The following is a 17,678-nucleotide window of genomic DNA, read 5'->3' as shown; positions in this document are numbered from 1 at the left end:
CACCAGAAATACAACTCTAACTCAAGCAAAAAAAAGTAATTGTGGCTCATGTAGCTGAAAAGCACACTGGGGAAGCTCACAGAATCAAGAGGGCTGCAGAACTAAGGGCCTCAACGACTGAAACTCCATGCCCCACAAGGCCCTTGGTTTGGCACCCCTGCCTCTTCGTGTAGCTCTGCCTACCTTCCTTCTACAGACAGGCACCCTCAATTGGTTGCCAACAGTTCCAGATACACATCTTCGCAGCTCAGTAGCTCCCAACAGAAAGAAAGTTAAATTTTCTTCCTCAGTGTTTATATAACAATTTCAGGGAAGAACATTCATTGATCTGCTTGGTTTTTACACCTGTTGCAGAACAAATTACTGAATCCAGGGTAATAGGATTAATATTGGCCAGGCCAGGATCCCTCTGGGAGATGAGACAGGATGACTGACAGTCCTACCAGAACCACATGGAATGGAAAAGGAAGAGATTTAAAAAAAAAAAAAAAAAAGCTCATCCATGCTAATCACAGCTAATCACAGCTAATCACAATAATCTTGTCCATTTAATCACATTTGTGACAATTCACTTAACATGATCTCTCTATTATCCTTTAAGATAATAATCTTCACACTGTAGCCTTAGGGGTACACAAGGATTTACTAAGGTATATGTAGACCCAGATAGTTTCAAGGGAATTCATTTTGAGATCCTTAATTCAAGTAAATACTCTTTGTAAAACTGATCCACCTGATACCACACTAGGCTTAAAAGCAGCATGCTAGGTCCCCTGCCCACTTCTTTGCTTTCACTGTGGTCCCTTCTCCAACTTGACAACAGTAAAGCATACCTACAGTAAGGCACACCCTGAATCTTATGATGGCACATTGCCATGAGGTATAAAAGTCTCTGATGTGTCAAAGAAGGGGATAATTCAAAATATTGGATTTCAGGAAATCTCTTGTAATCAAGAGTCCAAAAATATGCTCTGTCACATCTTGTTCAAAAGATGCAGCCCTAGTAAAATTTTACTTTTAGCTTAAAAATAATTTGCTAATATTTGTAACATGTTTATGCTATTTTGATCAACTGTATATCAGTAATTATAATGACAACTCAATCCAGAAATCACAGAACATTTTTTAATATTTTAATGAATGATATGATCAGTAGAAGATTTTCAAGCATAAAAACATATTGGGGGTAAGGAGGGTGGGAGGGAGGGAGGGAGATGCAAGGGGGAAGAGATATGGGGACATATGTATATGTATAACAGATTCACTTTGTTTTAAAGCAGAAATTAACACACCATTGTAAAGCAATTATACTCCAGTAAAGATGTTAAAAAAAAAAAACAAAAGAAGGGGCTTCCTTGGTGGCGCAGTGGTTGAGAGTCCACCTGCCGATGCAGGGGACACAGGTTCGTGCCCCGGTCCGGGAGGATCCCACATGCCGCGGAGCGGCTGGGCCCGAGGGCCATGGCCGCTGAGCCTACGTGTCCAGAGCCTGTGCTCCGCAACGGGAGAGGCCACAACAGTGAGAGGCTCGCGTACCGCAAAAAAAAAAAAAAAAAAAGAAATATATTTCTAATTTGTATGTAATGAATGTGCATTGTTTAAAATCTGAGTTACTTCTATTTAAAGTTTCTTCTTTCTTCAACTTGAATAGAATAATGTGTAGCAAAACTATGCCCTGAAATTATATTTAAAATAAGCTAACATTCATCATTTTTTTTTTCTAAAGAAGACCTGACATAGGAAACCAGTCGACTGGCCATGTTGCATTCTAACAGAAGAGAGGTTATTTGATTCTTTGCTCTTGGTTGAGCAACTCTCATGGTATTGAACATCTGAAGACATTGTAGAGAGGTTATTTTAATGATAAAAATAGATGATTTTAAGGAAATTTCTATTTTGTATGAGTTTGTGAAAATTTCAGTAGAGGCAATACTAATAAAATTTAAAGTGTATAATATACCGAGTAGAACAATGAAGAACCAAAAAAAAACCAAAAAAAAACCATATTGGGGGTACTTCCCTGGTGGTGCAGTGGTTAGGAATCCACCTGCCAATGCAGGGGACATGGGTTTGAGCCCTGGTCCGGGAGGATCTCACATGGCACGGAGCAACTAAGCCCGCAAGCCACACTACTGAGCCCTCATGCCACAACTACTGAAGCCCGCGCACCTAGAGCCTGTGCTCCGCAAAAGAGAAGCCACCGCAATGAGAAGCCCGCGCACCGCAACGAAGAGCAGCCTCCGCTCGCCGCAACTAGAGAAAGCCCGCGTGCAGCAACAAAGACCCAACACAGCCAAATATAAATTAAATTAAATTTTAAAAAAAGATTAAAAGAAACATATTGGGGTAAAATTCTGTTGGAGAATGGGAATAGAAATAAAAATTCAAGGAGAAAAAGAAACAATGTAAAAAAATTATAATAGTGAAGGGTTCATTCATGTCTTTTTAAAGTCAATGATATTTTAAATTCTATGGTATTTATACTCTGTTGGATACATTTTAAAATTGATGTAACAGTTTTATTTAAATATGTCAATATTTGCAAACTAGAAATTATATCCTTTGCAACTATTTAAACTTATGACAAAACTTAAATGTCAACTTAAAACATGCAAAGGGTAGGGATTAAAAAAAATTTTCTTTTAGGGGTTATGCAACCAGAGTTTGAAGAACACTGCTGTAGCGCATTCTTCACTTTAAAAATAAATTTGGTTTTAAAAACTATTCAACAAATACTTAATTCCTACAGTCTATGCACTGTGCTAGGCATTACACACAGAACAGGGAATAAGATACAATCTGCCAACAGGGAGTTTATTCTAGTGAACTATAAATGTTAATGTTCAAATAACACTTACAAAGCGCTTATGTTCTAGATACCATGCTAGGTGCTGTCATGCACTTGGGGATTTCCTCCGAAGATCAAATTGCTTTGTCTTGGCATTTATGAATGTTATTTATTAATTTAAGTATAAATTAAAACCTTTTTAATGGTAACGTCACAGACGAAACTACTATGAGTATTAAGCAAAGAAAGAAAAGAATGGATGACTAGAATTTACATGTTTTGAGACCATATAAAGGAAACAAAGAAAAAGGAAAGCCCAGCCAGTAGAAGTAAGTTAAGTCATATGGTAAAAACTTGCCTAATTTGGAATATGTGCACAGATTGGAACTGGGCCTTTTGTCCTATTATTTTTTTCTTCCTATGCCATCTCCTCTGACAATCTCACTTATCCCTGTTGAAAAAAAAAGTATTCAGAAGTTGGAAATAAGGAAAATATAAGATTGGATGGCCTTTTAATATCATGCATTTCTAATAAGCCCACCTGCAGCTCATTTGACTCTCAGGAAACAGAACTATTTAACTAAAAATTGATTAGGACCCAGATGATTTACAATCTTGTCACATTACCAGTTAACATATAGAAAAATGATACGGTGTCCTTTTAGTCTTGTTTCCCCTGTCCTGTAGAGAAAATAGCCCCAAAGATTATAGTTTAATTACCTATTAATACATGATCCAATTTTGTATCTAATTTAGCAATCTTATTACAGCATTTCTTTCCCCTCAAATTATGTAATTCTGGCTCCTCAACACCTAGTTCTATGGTGGTAATTCCATCCTCTTTCCACGGGTTTGGTTCAGCCTGGGCATGTAATCAATCACCAATGAGATAATAATCTATGAGACAAGTTCAATGGGAGGCTTATCTGCTTTTAAGAAGATATGTGTGTGAGAAAAAGAGATGTTTTTCCGCCTCTGAAAGTAACTACATAGCAAGTGGTGCTAACCAAAGGAACTGAAGATGGCAAAGAGAAGGAAGGAAGAAGGGAAGAAAGGAGGGAGAGAAGGAAGGAAAGGAGGGAGAGAAGGAAGGGAAGGAGGGAATAATGAATTTGGATCTTTCACTTTGTCTTTAAACTCTAAATTAACAAATCTTAGAACTACCATATCTGCAGATCCTTGGTATATAATATAATAAACTATCACGTTATTAAAGCCAATTTAAATTGAGGTTTCTGTTACTCATAGCCAAAACTCCAGATAATGCACTTGTCTTCAATGCCTCCTACACACCACTGCCAGATCACCAAAGCATAGCACTAGTTGCTATTCTCTGCTAAAACAATTTGAAGACCTGCTCCAAAGACAACCAAATTAAGTCAGTGTGGTAAAGCATTAGACAGAAAGGAAATCTTGAAGAGAAAACTGTCGATAACTGGTTGTAGGATTAATCCTCTCTGGATCTCCATTTTTCTTAGCTGTAAATTGAGGAATAGAATAAACGAATCTGTATGGTACTTTTAAATTTTATATCTTGTTTGACTGATATTTAAATGCAAACAACTCTACAAGGTATTGTCAACATCCTTTTCTATCAACTATCCCAGCAAAGAAGAAACTGCTCTCCCTACTTAATTTTTAAGAAAACTATCAGCTGTAAAGGTTTCAATTATTTAAGTCCATATTCCCTCACCAAAATTAAAAATTAAACCTGTTTTTAAGCATCTATATTATACACTTATGTATAATACAGTGCCAGTTATAAATTACTTTATTTTTGAATTTTATTTTATTTATTTTTTATACAGCAGGTTCTTATTAGTCATCAATTTTATATACATCAGTATATACATGTCAATCCCAGTCTCCCAATTCATCACACCACCACCCCCACTCCCCCCACTTTCTCCCATTGGTGTCCATATGTTTGTTCTCTACATCTGTGTCTCTATTTCTGCCCTGCAAACCGGTTCATCTGTACCATTTTTCTAGGTTCCACATATATGCGTTAATATACGATATATAAATTATTACAAGTATATTATTGTACTGTTAAATATAAAACTACAAATTTAAAAAAATATCTCATACTGAGAAATATTTTACTCAGTTAAATATGCCTATGTCCACTTGTTCATTGACAATAGAGTATGAAACCTAAAATTATGTGTTTATTTCTCTCCTACGAAATAGCCTGAAGCCAAATTCTATAGCATGAAGTATTTGTTTGATAAGCTAGGGCAGATTTTTTGAAATCTATTGGGAAAAGAAAGACCACTTAACAATTAATGGACCAAGAGGTTACCACAGGTCTTCAAGAGGGAAAACAGGAGGGCCACTACATTGTGGGAAGCTATTTCGTACAAAGGGTGTCAACATCTCTTGTGTGAGAAGCCCTAAAACCACAAGAAAACAACTTCATATTTGTCTACATTAGTTTCCTGCAGCTACTGTAACAAATTACCACAAATTTAGTGGATTAAAACTAGAAATTTACTCTCACAGTTTTGGATGCCAGAAGTCTAGAATCAAGGTTATCAGTGCAGTCATATGACCTACAGAGACTCTAGGGGAGAATCCATTCTAAGGTGCTCCTTTGGCATTGCTTGGCTTATGGCCACATCACCCCAATCTCTGCCTTTGTCTTCACACCACCTTGTTTTCTGTGTGGGTGTTTGTGTCTAATCTTTTGTCTCCTATAAGGATACTTGTCATTGGATTTAGGGCCCATCCAGATAATCTAGAATAATCTCTTCATATCAAGATACTTAATTTAATCACATCTGCAAAGACCCTTTTTCCAAGTAAGATAATATTCACAGGTTCCAGGGATTTGACGTATCTTTTGTCCTACCACACCTTTGTTCTGTGAAGATGGTTGGTGGTGGTTTGGAGGAACTGGATGAAATTTAATTTCTCCTTTCCTCTCATTTCTGATTGTTTTCACCATGAAATTTTATTTGCAGCCTAAATGCAAAAAATCTTGAATTGTTTACTTAAAGGAGTAGGCTTTTCTATAGGTGCAAAGTCTATAGCAAGAAAAGTAAATCAGAAAACTTTAGAAGTACACATTAAAGTCAAGAATGTTAAGCAGTGATCATCAAATTTCCTGTTTTCCTGTTCTTAATCTTTGATCTCCACTATAATTCTCCATAATCCCACTCACCCACCCACAGGCACCACACAAATAATGGGCATATACTTAACTGGGTATATGACTTGGAAACATATTTATTCTTGAAAAACATGTGATGTTCTTTGAATAAACATGCATTTTAAATTTATCCAAGTGATACTGTTGTGGATCTTGTTCAATTTCAAACGATTTTCACAGTACACTAAGATTTTAAGACATTTCCATGTAGCTGTATGTACATCTAAGAAAGTGCCTGTAATTGTTGCCTAGTGTTACAGAAGATACATCCATTCTCCAATTAGTGTACACATCTAGGTTAATTCCAACTTCCTGCTACCACAAACAGTGCTATAAGAGACATATTTGTACAATGTCCCCTTGTGGACAGGAGTATGAGTATTTTGGGGTAAGTGCCCAGAAGTCTCTTTATTTACACATTAGTTATTTGGGTGATTTTGTGAATCATCTTTAGTTTATGGCGCTCATTTAACTATTAAGTTCCCTATCATTTTCTTGTTGATTTGTATATTCCACATATCAATTCCTGTTGCTAGTATTCTTTAACTCAGTCTATTAACTGTTAACTTGGCCTATGATATTCTTTTTAGAAAAGAATTTCTTAATTTTAATGTATCAAATTCAATGATTTTTTTTTCTTTATGGTTTATGTTTTTGAGATCTTGGTTAAGAAGACTTAACCCATCTAAGGTCATGAAAATATTTTCTTCAATTAGCTTTCTGTAAAAGTTTTCTTCTCCTAGATACATACCCCAAAGAATTGAACAGGGGCTTAAACAGATACTTATACACAAATATTCATAGCAGCATTATTACAATAGCCAAAACGGGCAAACAGCCCAAGTGTCCATCAACAGATGAATGGATAAAAGAAACGTGGTACATACATACAGTGGAACATTATTATTCATCCATAAAAAGGAATGAAATTCTGAAACATGCCACAATATCAATGAACCTTGAAAACATTATGCAAAGTGAAATAAACCAGACATAAAAAGACAAATATTGTATGATTCCAACTATATGAAATATCTATAAAGTAGGCAAATTCTCCAGGACAGAGTAGATTAGAGGTTACCAGGGACTGGGGGAGAGCAAAATAGGGAGTTACTGCCTAATTGGTACAGAGTTTCTGTTTTGGGTGATGAAAAAGTTTTCGAAGTAGTGGTGACAGTTGCACAACATTCTGAATGTAATTAATGCCAATGAACTGTATACTTAAAAAAGGTTAAAATGGCAAATTTTGTATTGTATATATACTTTACCACACAAAAAAGAGCTTACCTTATTTGAACTTTAACAGTGTTGTAGTTTTGTTTGTAATATATAAACTTTTGATTTTGTTAGTGGAAAATGTATTTTTGTTTGTATATATTTAAGTATCACTCTAGTAACAATAAATTAAAGGAAAAAAGATGGTTACCAGTAACTACTTTAACACCTAAACTTTATCAACAGATGTGATCCCTCATTTACTGGCACTGCCTTGTTGTTGAAGTCAGACTGCTTACGTAACTCAAATATCTTATACATTTAAAACGTTATGAGTGAATTCAGGAGTGAAGGGCAAAAGCTAACATTTTATGCAACTCTATCAATGTACCATTTTTCTATCTAATCCACTTATGAGTTTCTTCATATAAAGAATGCAAATATTAAATTAAAAAGAATGCAAGATCATATCTCCTGAAGACTTGGTAAAAAGTAAAATGACACAGCTGCCTCCAATTAGAGGATAATGATGCAACCTGTGTCCACCCCAGTTCCCCAAAGAAGTAAATTCATATTCTCTTAAAAGTCAAATTACATGTTTGTGTCCAGAGCTGACTTCTGTATGTCGTTAATTTTAACATAAAACCATTAAAAACATCTAATTTGTCACATTTTAATTAAGCACCAAAATTCCCACACAATGCCAGAAGTTACATATTCAGATCCCCTGACTTCATCTGATTTAAAGACTGGTTAGTATTAATCCTTAATGACCAATATAAACATCATTCCTCAAGAAATGAATAGGATTCAGCATCATATCTCCTCAGGAAAACACAGCGCTGGGCTCAGTTTCAGGACTACTTTGTTTTTTGAACATTCCTTTAATTCACTAAATAAAAATCCGCCCACAGGTAAGTGAACTAAGTGAAATCTACTGATACTTAATTGAGATGATGTGACAAAGCAGAGACTACCCAAATTATCATTCCCCTCCGTTTTCCAGTTCATTTCCCCAGTAAATCACACCAGGGTTAAATAAATAATACAGAGAACTATTTGAAAGACTTGATATCTAGTTTTTATATATTGCTGTCCTACACCTAGTGAACTATCAAGGACTTTGACCAACTTTTCCAGTAATGGAAATAGATTTAGGGTGATTACATGTTTAGTACTTTTGATCAATGGCATGTATTTCACGGAGCAAGGGCATAGGATATGCCTTTGACAAAACAAACTGGCTTACACAGAAGTGAACCTATTAACCTGAGCCTTATTTATGCTCTAAACTGAAAAGCCTAGGCTTTTAAAATTTTTAGTAAAATTCAAGAAGTTAAACAAGATAAAATCAAGATAACTTTTTATTTTCAGCTTGCAGTTCCAAAGGACATATTTCTGATTATAAGTGGGATGTTATTCTCACACCACTTTGGGGAGGGTAAGATTCTAAGTTCCTTTAGGGCAAGGACCCCAACTTATACCTATTTCTACTTTATCATACCAACTTTTATTTTTGTTCATTACCTCTCAAGTGACCCATGAAATTTAGAACTTTAAAGCCCTAAAGAAGAGCAATCATTTTTTTTAAACTATGATTTTCAGCCTCTCATCTTCCCTGTAATTGGCACAAAGCCACACTTTTCACAAGGTATACTGCATTCAGCTTAAATCAGCAAAATTTTGAGAGCATACTCTATGTTGAGCATACTATTAGTGCTACAGGAGATTAATAAAAATCTTTTTTTCTCAAGAAATTTATGTGTGAAAAATCAAACCTGGTGTGTAAAAGTTAAAAAAAAATACAAAAGCAGTATATAACCCAGGGCTAAAATGAGTTACATATATTAAATGCCAAACTAATGAGATATTTAATAAATTTATTTATAAAATTTAAAAAATGTCTTGGAGATTACATTGCTTTGTGTATTTTGCTGCTTATATAGTTATTAGTTCTTTAAGGAATCTACTCTGCAATTTTTTTTTTTAAATTGGGGTATAGTTGTTTTACAATGTTGTGTCTGCAATGTTAATAGGAATGAAAATAAAAGTAATTTCTTCCACAATGCATAGAATTTTTTAAAATTGTCACGAAGAACCCTGACATACTTCCTTCAAAAACTTTCTACATTCCAATGCATATTTCCATTTTCCCCGTACCCATCTTCATGTTTCTGATTTGTGGCTGTCTTGTCTCCACTGAACACAATCAATTTTCTTTCCTTTTTGTTGGTGGAATACACATCAATTGTTTTGGTATAATTAAAACTATTCATTGTGTGACTGAGAAAAGAGATTTAAATGAAATCAAATATTCTCATATTTTTTCTGATAAAAGACCAAATTATCTAATCTATCCTTCATGATATATATAAATATAAGCACAAAACAATGAGTATTTTAAAATCTTCAGACCTGCCTTATGAATAACTATATATACAGCAACTATATATAGTTATATACAATGGTTGCCTATGATTGAAAAACTGTATGCTATCCATGTATCACTGATTTAGATTTTGTTGAAAACACAAAAGAATTAATTCTATGTATTGTTTTATACCATTCATTCACACAGTGCCATCCGCATATTTTTTAAGAACAAAAAACAAACAGAAGAAACTTCAAAAGTTTACTAACAGATAAATTCATGAAAGTGTTTTTAGTAAATACAGCTACATTTAAAGCTTACTTACTTTAGTAATATATGTGTTACACTTTATATTGTTTCAGTTCAAAGATGAAATAACTACAGCTTCCCTGGTGGAGCAGTGGTTAAGAATCCGCCTGTCAATGCAGGGGACATGGATTCGAGCCCTAGTCCAGGAAGATTCCCACATGCCGTGGAGCAACTAAGCCCGTGCGCCACAACTACTGAGCCTGCGCTCTAGAGCCCGTGCTCCTCAATAAGAGAAGCCAAGACGATGAGAAGCCACGCACCGCAATGAAGAGCAGTCCCTGCTCACCACAACTAGAGAAAGCTCGGCGAAGCAACAAAGACCCAATGCAGCCAAAACAAAACAAAACAAAAAGAACAAATAAATAAATTTAGAAAAAAATTATAGGGGCTTTCCTGGTGGCACAGTGGTTGAGAGTCCGCCTGCCAATGCAGGGAACATGGGTTCGTGCCCCGGTCCGGGAAGATCCCACATGCCGCGGAGCAGCTGGTCCCGGGAGCCATGGCCACTGGGCCTGCGCGTCCGGAGCCTGTGCTCCGCAACAGGAGAGGCCACAACAGTGAGAGGCCTGTGTACCGTTAAAAAAAAAAAAAAAAAAAAAAAAAATATATATATATATATATATATATATAAAAGAAATAACTAGGCCTATTTTTTTAAAGAGGATTTTCCTGGATTTTTGTTATAAACACTGTGAAGCAAAGTATGTTTTTATAGGTCTTGAGTTCATGCACAATATGTTTCTGGGATCACAGCCCAAAAGAAAAACATTGCAACTCACTGGGGAATAATATTTAATGGCAAAAAGAAAAAAAAACTGGGGATGGAGAGAATGAGTAAGGAAAGAAGAATAAACAAAAAGATGATAGAATGTAAAAGGTTTATGAGAAACTGAAAAATATATTTAGGACAAAAATATTAACAGTTTATGATATTTATAGTAAAAACTTATTTGGCTGAAAAAAATTCTCTAAAATTAATGTAGTCAACATCACATGTTAAGTATATTAAACAACATGTAGAATAAGGATACATGTCTTATTTGGCTACTTTTGAAAAATGATTTATTTTTCCCCTAATCTGAAAGCAGTCTAAGGTAGCCATCCCTATTAAAATGTCTTATTTAGGGAAATATACTGTAGAAATTCAAACATTCTAATTCTACCTCAATAATTTGTTGATATAATAGTCTCAATTCTAGATCTTTAAGAACTATTAGTTCTGAAAAGTTTAGGTATACATGTACTAGAAAATAGTGGCTGAATCAAATAAGCTCTGTAATTTGACATAAATAAAGCTACAAAGCACTGACATCATCAAAGAAAGAACGTAGTGTGAAATATTAACTAAATGGTTGGGTTTTAAAGATGTGGAATTCTGTATATCTCAAAGAATCCCAATAATACATTAAATTCCTTGGATCCTCAGAGAAACCCATTTCCAAGCATATGTGCACAAGTACCTTAGCCTCTTCATGCCTGCTTGCCTGTACCACAGTCAGAGAAGGCAGGATATTTGGTTAGGCATATGTTTATGAATAAAGACAGGAAAATTCCAACTTTAAAACCAAATATTTTCCTTGTTTAATTCTGATATCTTATTGGTCCATATGTTGCCTCCTCCTCACAGTATGGTCCCCTCCTCACAGTATGTTACCAAAAATCTAGATTTTGACTTTCTTTTAAAGCATAAGGATAACATCAAGCAGACTGAATTGAGGAGTGGAAATACTGAGAAAGAAGAGCAAAACTGATGATAATCTAAATACATACTGACACATTTACTGAAGACATTAGGTGCTCCATAAATGCTTACTGAAATGCTGTTTTGTGACATTTGTTGTGATAAATTCATCTCTTTAAGAATCCTCATGAGTTAACCACAACCAGTTCAGTATAATTTAATAGAAAACATCTGGTGGCACTTTTAAACGCGTAAGAAGAGCATTTCACAAACCACTGCAGCAGGAGAAAACGAGGCTAACACAGAGAAGCAGAGATGAAGAGCAGGAGAGTCCTGAACACATCATTTGATTATATGAATTGGGTCTTGCCTGAGACCAGCCCCTCTCCTAGATTTTCCACAGAGTGCCCAGAAATTCCTTTTCTCTTTTTGGCTTAAGCTAGCTGCATTTCAGTTTCTACAATTTGCAACCAAGAGAACGCTAGTATAGAGTACCTGTCCAGTGCAAAAAAAATCTTGTTTCTGCCTCCACATATTCATATGTAAATATCAGATTCCCATCAGTATCCTATTATAGTAATTGACAATGTGGCTGTAACAGGAAAAGAAACAATAAGCCTGAAATATAACCTCAATCCCACTTAGAGATTCATAATACAAACTATAAAGATTCTGAGTTCTCCAGTAAAGAAATCTCTATAACTCAGCTGAACTCACATTTACAAATCATATTAGAGCACAGAATCCTTGTTAATGAAGCTCTTATGTCTTTTAGAACTGCTAATTGGCACAGGTTGGGAAATGCAACTTGAAAACATGGCCGTGATCCTTTAGATCTAGCATCTGAAGAAACATTGAAAAAGCATTCCTAACTGCTTTCTAACATACATATCACAGAACGCAAATTTGAATGTAAAAGTAGTTCATCTTCTAGATTGAAACTAACTTACCTGCATTGAAATAAGAATGAAATCAATTAGGCTCCCAATTCCACAAAATCCTACAGTGCAAAACTTTAACAAACCTAGAAAAGAAGGTAAAGTCATTTACAACCTGGAAAGTCTTATAAATATTAATAAACTTTTCCATTTCCCAATAAACCATTACATATAACACAAATGCTTTATATCGACAATATAAAAATAACACTTAAAAAAAATCAAATCTTGGGCTTCCCTGGTGGCGCAGTGGTTGAGAATCTGCCTGCCAATGCAGGGGACGCGGGTTCCAGCCCTGGTCTGGGAAGATCCCACATGCCACAGGGCACTAGGCCCATGAGCCACAACTACTGAGCCTGCGTGTCTGGAGCCCGTGCTCTGCAACAAGAGAGGCCGCGATAGCGAGAAGCCCGCGCACCGCGATGAAGAGCGGCCCCCGCTTGCCACAACTAGAGAAAGCCCTCACACAGAGACGAAGACCCAACACAGCCATAAATAAATAAATAAATAAATAAATAAAGCAAACTGTCAACAAGTAAAAATAAATAAACACTATTAAAAAAAATCAAATCTTCACCTAAAAATATGAGAAAAGTTTAAAGGGCCCTCTACATAGAAAAGCCAAAAAAAATTAATTCACTTAAATAAATAATAAGAACTGAAATAAAAACTCAATGTAATCTTACAAAACTTAAGAGAAAAGTTTTGTAATCTTACAAAACTTCTAAGAAAATAAACCTTTAAATCTCATTACACCAGAGTTACAGCACATCTTTTAGTCTTAAAATCCTTATTTATTTATTTAGACTTAATACATTATGGATCCAAATTTTAATATGCATTTACAGTAGAAAGTTCAAATAGACAGACTGTCAAGGCACAGAAAAAATAATCAGAAAAAAAACACTGATCTTGTAGTTAAACAGCAAAATTCTATCAGTAACCCAATTATCTTGAAGTTATCCTATACTGTACTTTTTCCCTAAGCATCTTATGTTTTTTATTAGCCCAATAGTCAAAATCAGCAATTCTGTGAGCTATATACACCTGTCCTTGGTTCCAACCTTAAAGTTAAGGTACTAAAATAAATGATAATAGAGCATAGAATCTAGGACATATACAATGATATAACACAAAAATATAATGATGAAATTAGAAGAGGCAGATTGGGGGTGGGGGTGGGATGAGTAATCTCTCTTCTATATTTAAACTTGAGCTGCTTTCCAGATATCCCATTTGAGATATAAAAATGGTATGAAGCAAGACTGTTCGTGAAAGGGTAGTTCTAAGCATCAACTACAAATATATATCAGCTAAAATTGTAAGACTGGATGAGATCACCTCTTGCACACATTTGGAAATACATAAAAAAGACTGAAATATGTAGGTAAATTAGATGATTTCCACCCACCCCACCACCCCTTATTAGTATTAGATATACAGTAGAACAATGTTTTAAGTACTGCGATAACACATGTTGGAAATGATATTAAAACTTAAAATATAGATACTATATAAAATTATGCACTTAGTTTTCTTCAAAATACTTATTACCTACCTAATATTTTATATTGTTTACTATCTGTCTCATGGAAGCCCTGTTAGGGGAGGGTCTTTTATATGTCTTGTTCAATTCTGTGTCCTTATTACCTACAACATTGCCTGGCACATGGTAGATGCTCAATATTTGTTGAATAGATAAATTTTCTCAGCTTTTCTGTCTCCTAAAGACCCCTAACTTTTTATCCACTATCTTACATAACAACTCCTTTAATTATTTTTTTCATTCATTGCATTTTACTATAGTTGCCCAAGGAACTTTATCCACTCACTCAGTATATGTACTATATCCATTCACTCACTTATTTTATTTCTGAAATGTATCCCTCTTCACAGAGCATTTTGGAAATACCACAGTTTCCCTTCCTTCAACTTGTTTACAAAAAGAATATTAAGAATGGTCAAAAAAAGTTTGTCTTTAATGAACTGCTACTCTATGAAAAAAATGTAACCATGTCAGAGCCTTTGCCCTTGTCATCCCATCTTCCAGTGATGTTCTTCCTGTAGCTCTTCTCATCTCAGGCTACTTCTTCAGAGAAGTCTTTGTAACCCAGCATGCTGCTCCCCGTAGCAGCCCCAGCACTGTTATCACATCTCCCCTATTTATTTCCGTCATGGTGCTGATCAGAAATCATTCATTGGTTTGTTCATTCATTCTCTTTCTTCCTATGCCATGTAAACTCTTAAAGGCAGGGTTCTTATCTGTCTTATTCAAGTCAATTCCTGGAACAGTACGTGACAGAAAGTAAGAGTTTAATAAATATCTGCTGTAAGACTATCAAAAAATTAGAAACAATCTAAGTATCTAACAGGGAGAAATTGTCTCAAGAAATTAAGATAGACCTAACAATAGGAGAAAATACTATGAAGTCATTTTAAAACAATGATATAGAAGTATATTTACTGGCAAAGTAACGATAACACACAAAACAGAGAAAGATGTGAGTCAATTAAAGTCTAGATATTCAGTTGCTAAACCCCTTCTGTAAGGATGTTTCAGAAGATTGAACACGACAGGTTCCTGTTCAGATAAAATATTAGATAAATATTAGATAAAATGTTAGACACATGTATTTGGAACTTTGGTAAATTTTACCTACTCCTGGAGTAACACTTTTCAGAAACTATAGAACAGATCCAAGATGATATTTAAGCATTTAAGGAATCTGCAAACTAATCAATGATGGAAAGCAGGTGAGTGCTTGCTTGGGAAAAAGCAGGACAAGGAGGGCCAAGAGGCAGGGATTACAAATAGGCATGAGGACACTTTGGGGAGTGACAGATATGGTCATTATCTTGATCATGGTGGTTGTTTCACAGGTGTATACATGTCTAACTTATAAAACTGTACATTTTAAATATGTGCACTTTAAGAGATAATGAGTCAAAGTAAAAACTTAGAATAGTACATGGCAAACATATGATAAATGTTAGCCCAGCTGCTACTTGTGCTACCACTATTTCTACTATATTACAATTATTATTATAATTGAGAAATTTATATAGCATAAACCCACATCATTTACAGTAGCATCATCTAACCTAGCCTCCTCTTGCAAATTCCTTCTGTCTGTGTTACAGTCAAACTACCCGAAGTTCTCTTCCAATGGGCTGTGCTCTCATACCTGCATTTATATGTGCTATGCTGTCTTCTGCCTTGCCTCCTCTGCTGCCCCCCACTATTCCCAATCATCTAGCTAACTCTTTTTGGGCCTCTCACTGCTGCGGCCTCTCCCGTTGCGGAGCACAGACTCCAGACGCGCAGGCTCAGTGGCCATGGCTCACGGGCCCAGCCGCTCCGCGGCATGTGGGACCTTCCCAGACCGGGACACGAACCCGTGTCCCCCGCATCGGCAGGCGGACTCTCAACCACTGCGCCACCAGGGAAGCCCCCTAGCTAACTTCTAATAGTCTTTCTTAAAACTTCTGGAAAGTTTTCTCTAATGCTCCCAGGATGAATTTAATGCCATCCCTAGATACTCCCTAGCACCCTGCCCTTAACTTTCAGCAGAGCACATATCCCATGGTATGATTTATTATATATTTATTTGTCTGACTTCCCCTATATCCTTCCTTCCACAAGCAACTTGAAGTCAGGGCTGTGTCATTTCTGTGCCTAGTCAATATGGCTACTGAAGGAATAAAATATATCAATAGTAAATTATCTTATTTGTAAACAAACACTGAGTAACTTGAAAAACACAAAGTAGCATACATTCTAAACAGCATTTATTAAAACTGAAAACGATCAGAACCCTGTGGGGCCCCTGGGCACAGAAGTCTTTCTGTCCCCCGTTTTCTTGTTTGTAGGGAAGAGGATCCAGTCTCCATGATCCTCTCTGAGTTCCAAAGGGCAGACTCAAACAGTTGCTAATCAAGGGAGGAGCAGCCAAGAAACTACCTGAGGCCAGGAACCAGAGAAGCTCATCAAGATTATCTGAGACCAGATTAGAGAAGTGCAGGCCCTGTACACACCCTAATTTTGTCAGCAACCCCACCCTCGAACTATTGCTATAAAACACCTCATCAAATCCTCCTGGGTTGGGACACATAGTTTTCCACTGCAGGAGCCCACTGTGTCCCCCTTTGGCTGGCAAAGCAATAAAGCTATTCTGTTCTACTTCACCCAAAACTCTGTCTCCAAGATTCAATTTGGCACCGGTGCACAGAGGCCAAGCTTTCGGCAAAAAACAATGCAAACCGTTACTCTTACAGATTTCATTATTTTGAGCACCAATACCAGTTTTTAAAAGTTGGGGAGGTATTAGTGAACTACCAAAAGTAGACTGACTTTGTCCAAGTAAAAATTGTTAGGGCTCTTCGTACAGACCCTATTTACTTATCTTATTGTGGAAAGAAATATTATATTTAGATTTTAGAGATTGTTTTCAAATTCCAATTAACAATGTTTCCAATCAAGAAGGATCCATTTTTATCTTGAACCATTACTATTGTAGATATATTTTTCCAAAAAGATTCTGCTGCCAGATGACATTAATAAACCTCATGTTTTTAGTGTACTTTATTTATACTTCAGTAACTTAAACTTTACATTTAAAAGTACACAAATTCAGGGCTTCCCTGGTGGCGCAGTGGTTGAGAGTCCGCCTGCTGATGCAGGGGACACGGATTCGTGCCCCGGTCCAGGAAGATCCCACGTGCCGCGGAGCGGCTGGGCCCATGAGCCATGGCTGCTGAGCCTGCGCGTCCGGAGCCTGTGCTCCGCAACGGGAGAGGCCACAACAGTGAGAGGCCTGCGTACCGAAAAAAATAAAAAGAAAAAAAAACAGTACACAAATTCAATAAAAGAATTTATTTGGGTATAAAATAAAAAGAACAGAGATTCATTTTTGGTATTCTAAAAAATTTTGGTATTTTTTGTTTTATTGCAGGTTGAATCTTGCAAATACTTTTGTTTCTGTATAACTATGTTAGAGAATGCAGATGATTATTTCATACTGAAGTTGCTGTTTGCCAAATCCCAAGCATTCTATAACGATTTGGTAATTAGTTATCACTATTCTTTTTGTATCTATAACTATAAAGGAGAGCTTTCAAATCTTAGAAGAGTTTAACCTACAAATCCCTTTACCTTTATTTGTCCTACAATCTGTGGATATAATATGCCAGTGCAAACTAGTAACTCCAAACTCAAAAAGAAA

At 35.8% G+C, this 17,678-nt stretch overlaps 1 protein-coding gene across 9 annotated transcripts in view; it reads right to left on the bottom strand.

Annotated features, from left to right (window-relative positions):
* TM2D1 (TM2 domain containing 1) overlaps positions 1-17,678 on the bottom strand; it is a 139,948-nt gene that overhangs the window by 89,975 nt on the left and 32,295 nt on the right. For 6 of the 9 annotated variants that reach the window (XM_073789086.1, XM_073789079.1, XM_019942352.3 and 3 more), the window contains one exon: positions 12,469-12,542. In XM_073789086.1, coding sequence (XP_073645187.1) covers positions 12,469-12,542 — 74 coding nt within the window. Of the gene's footprint in view, positions 1-3,146; positions 3,240-12,013; positions 12,111-12,468; positions 12,543-17,678 lie in introns of all 9 variants that reach the window. The other 3 variants (XR_004528770.2, XR_012324541.1, XR_012324540.1) reach the window with 3 other exon arrangements.

The sequence above is a fragment of the Tursiops truncatus genome, chromosome 1, assembly GCF_011762595.2.
Source record: "Tursiops truncatus isolate mTurTru1 chromosome 1, mTurTru1.mat.Y, whole genome shotgun sequence".
Taxonomy (NCBI): domain Eukaryota; kingdom Metazoa; phylum Chordata; class Mammalia; order Artiodactyla; family Delphinidae; genus Tursiops; species Tursiops truncatus.
The sequence above is the reverse complement of the archived record's forward strand: the minus strand, read 5'-3'. Positions and strand labels throughout refer to the sequence as shown.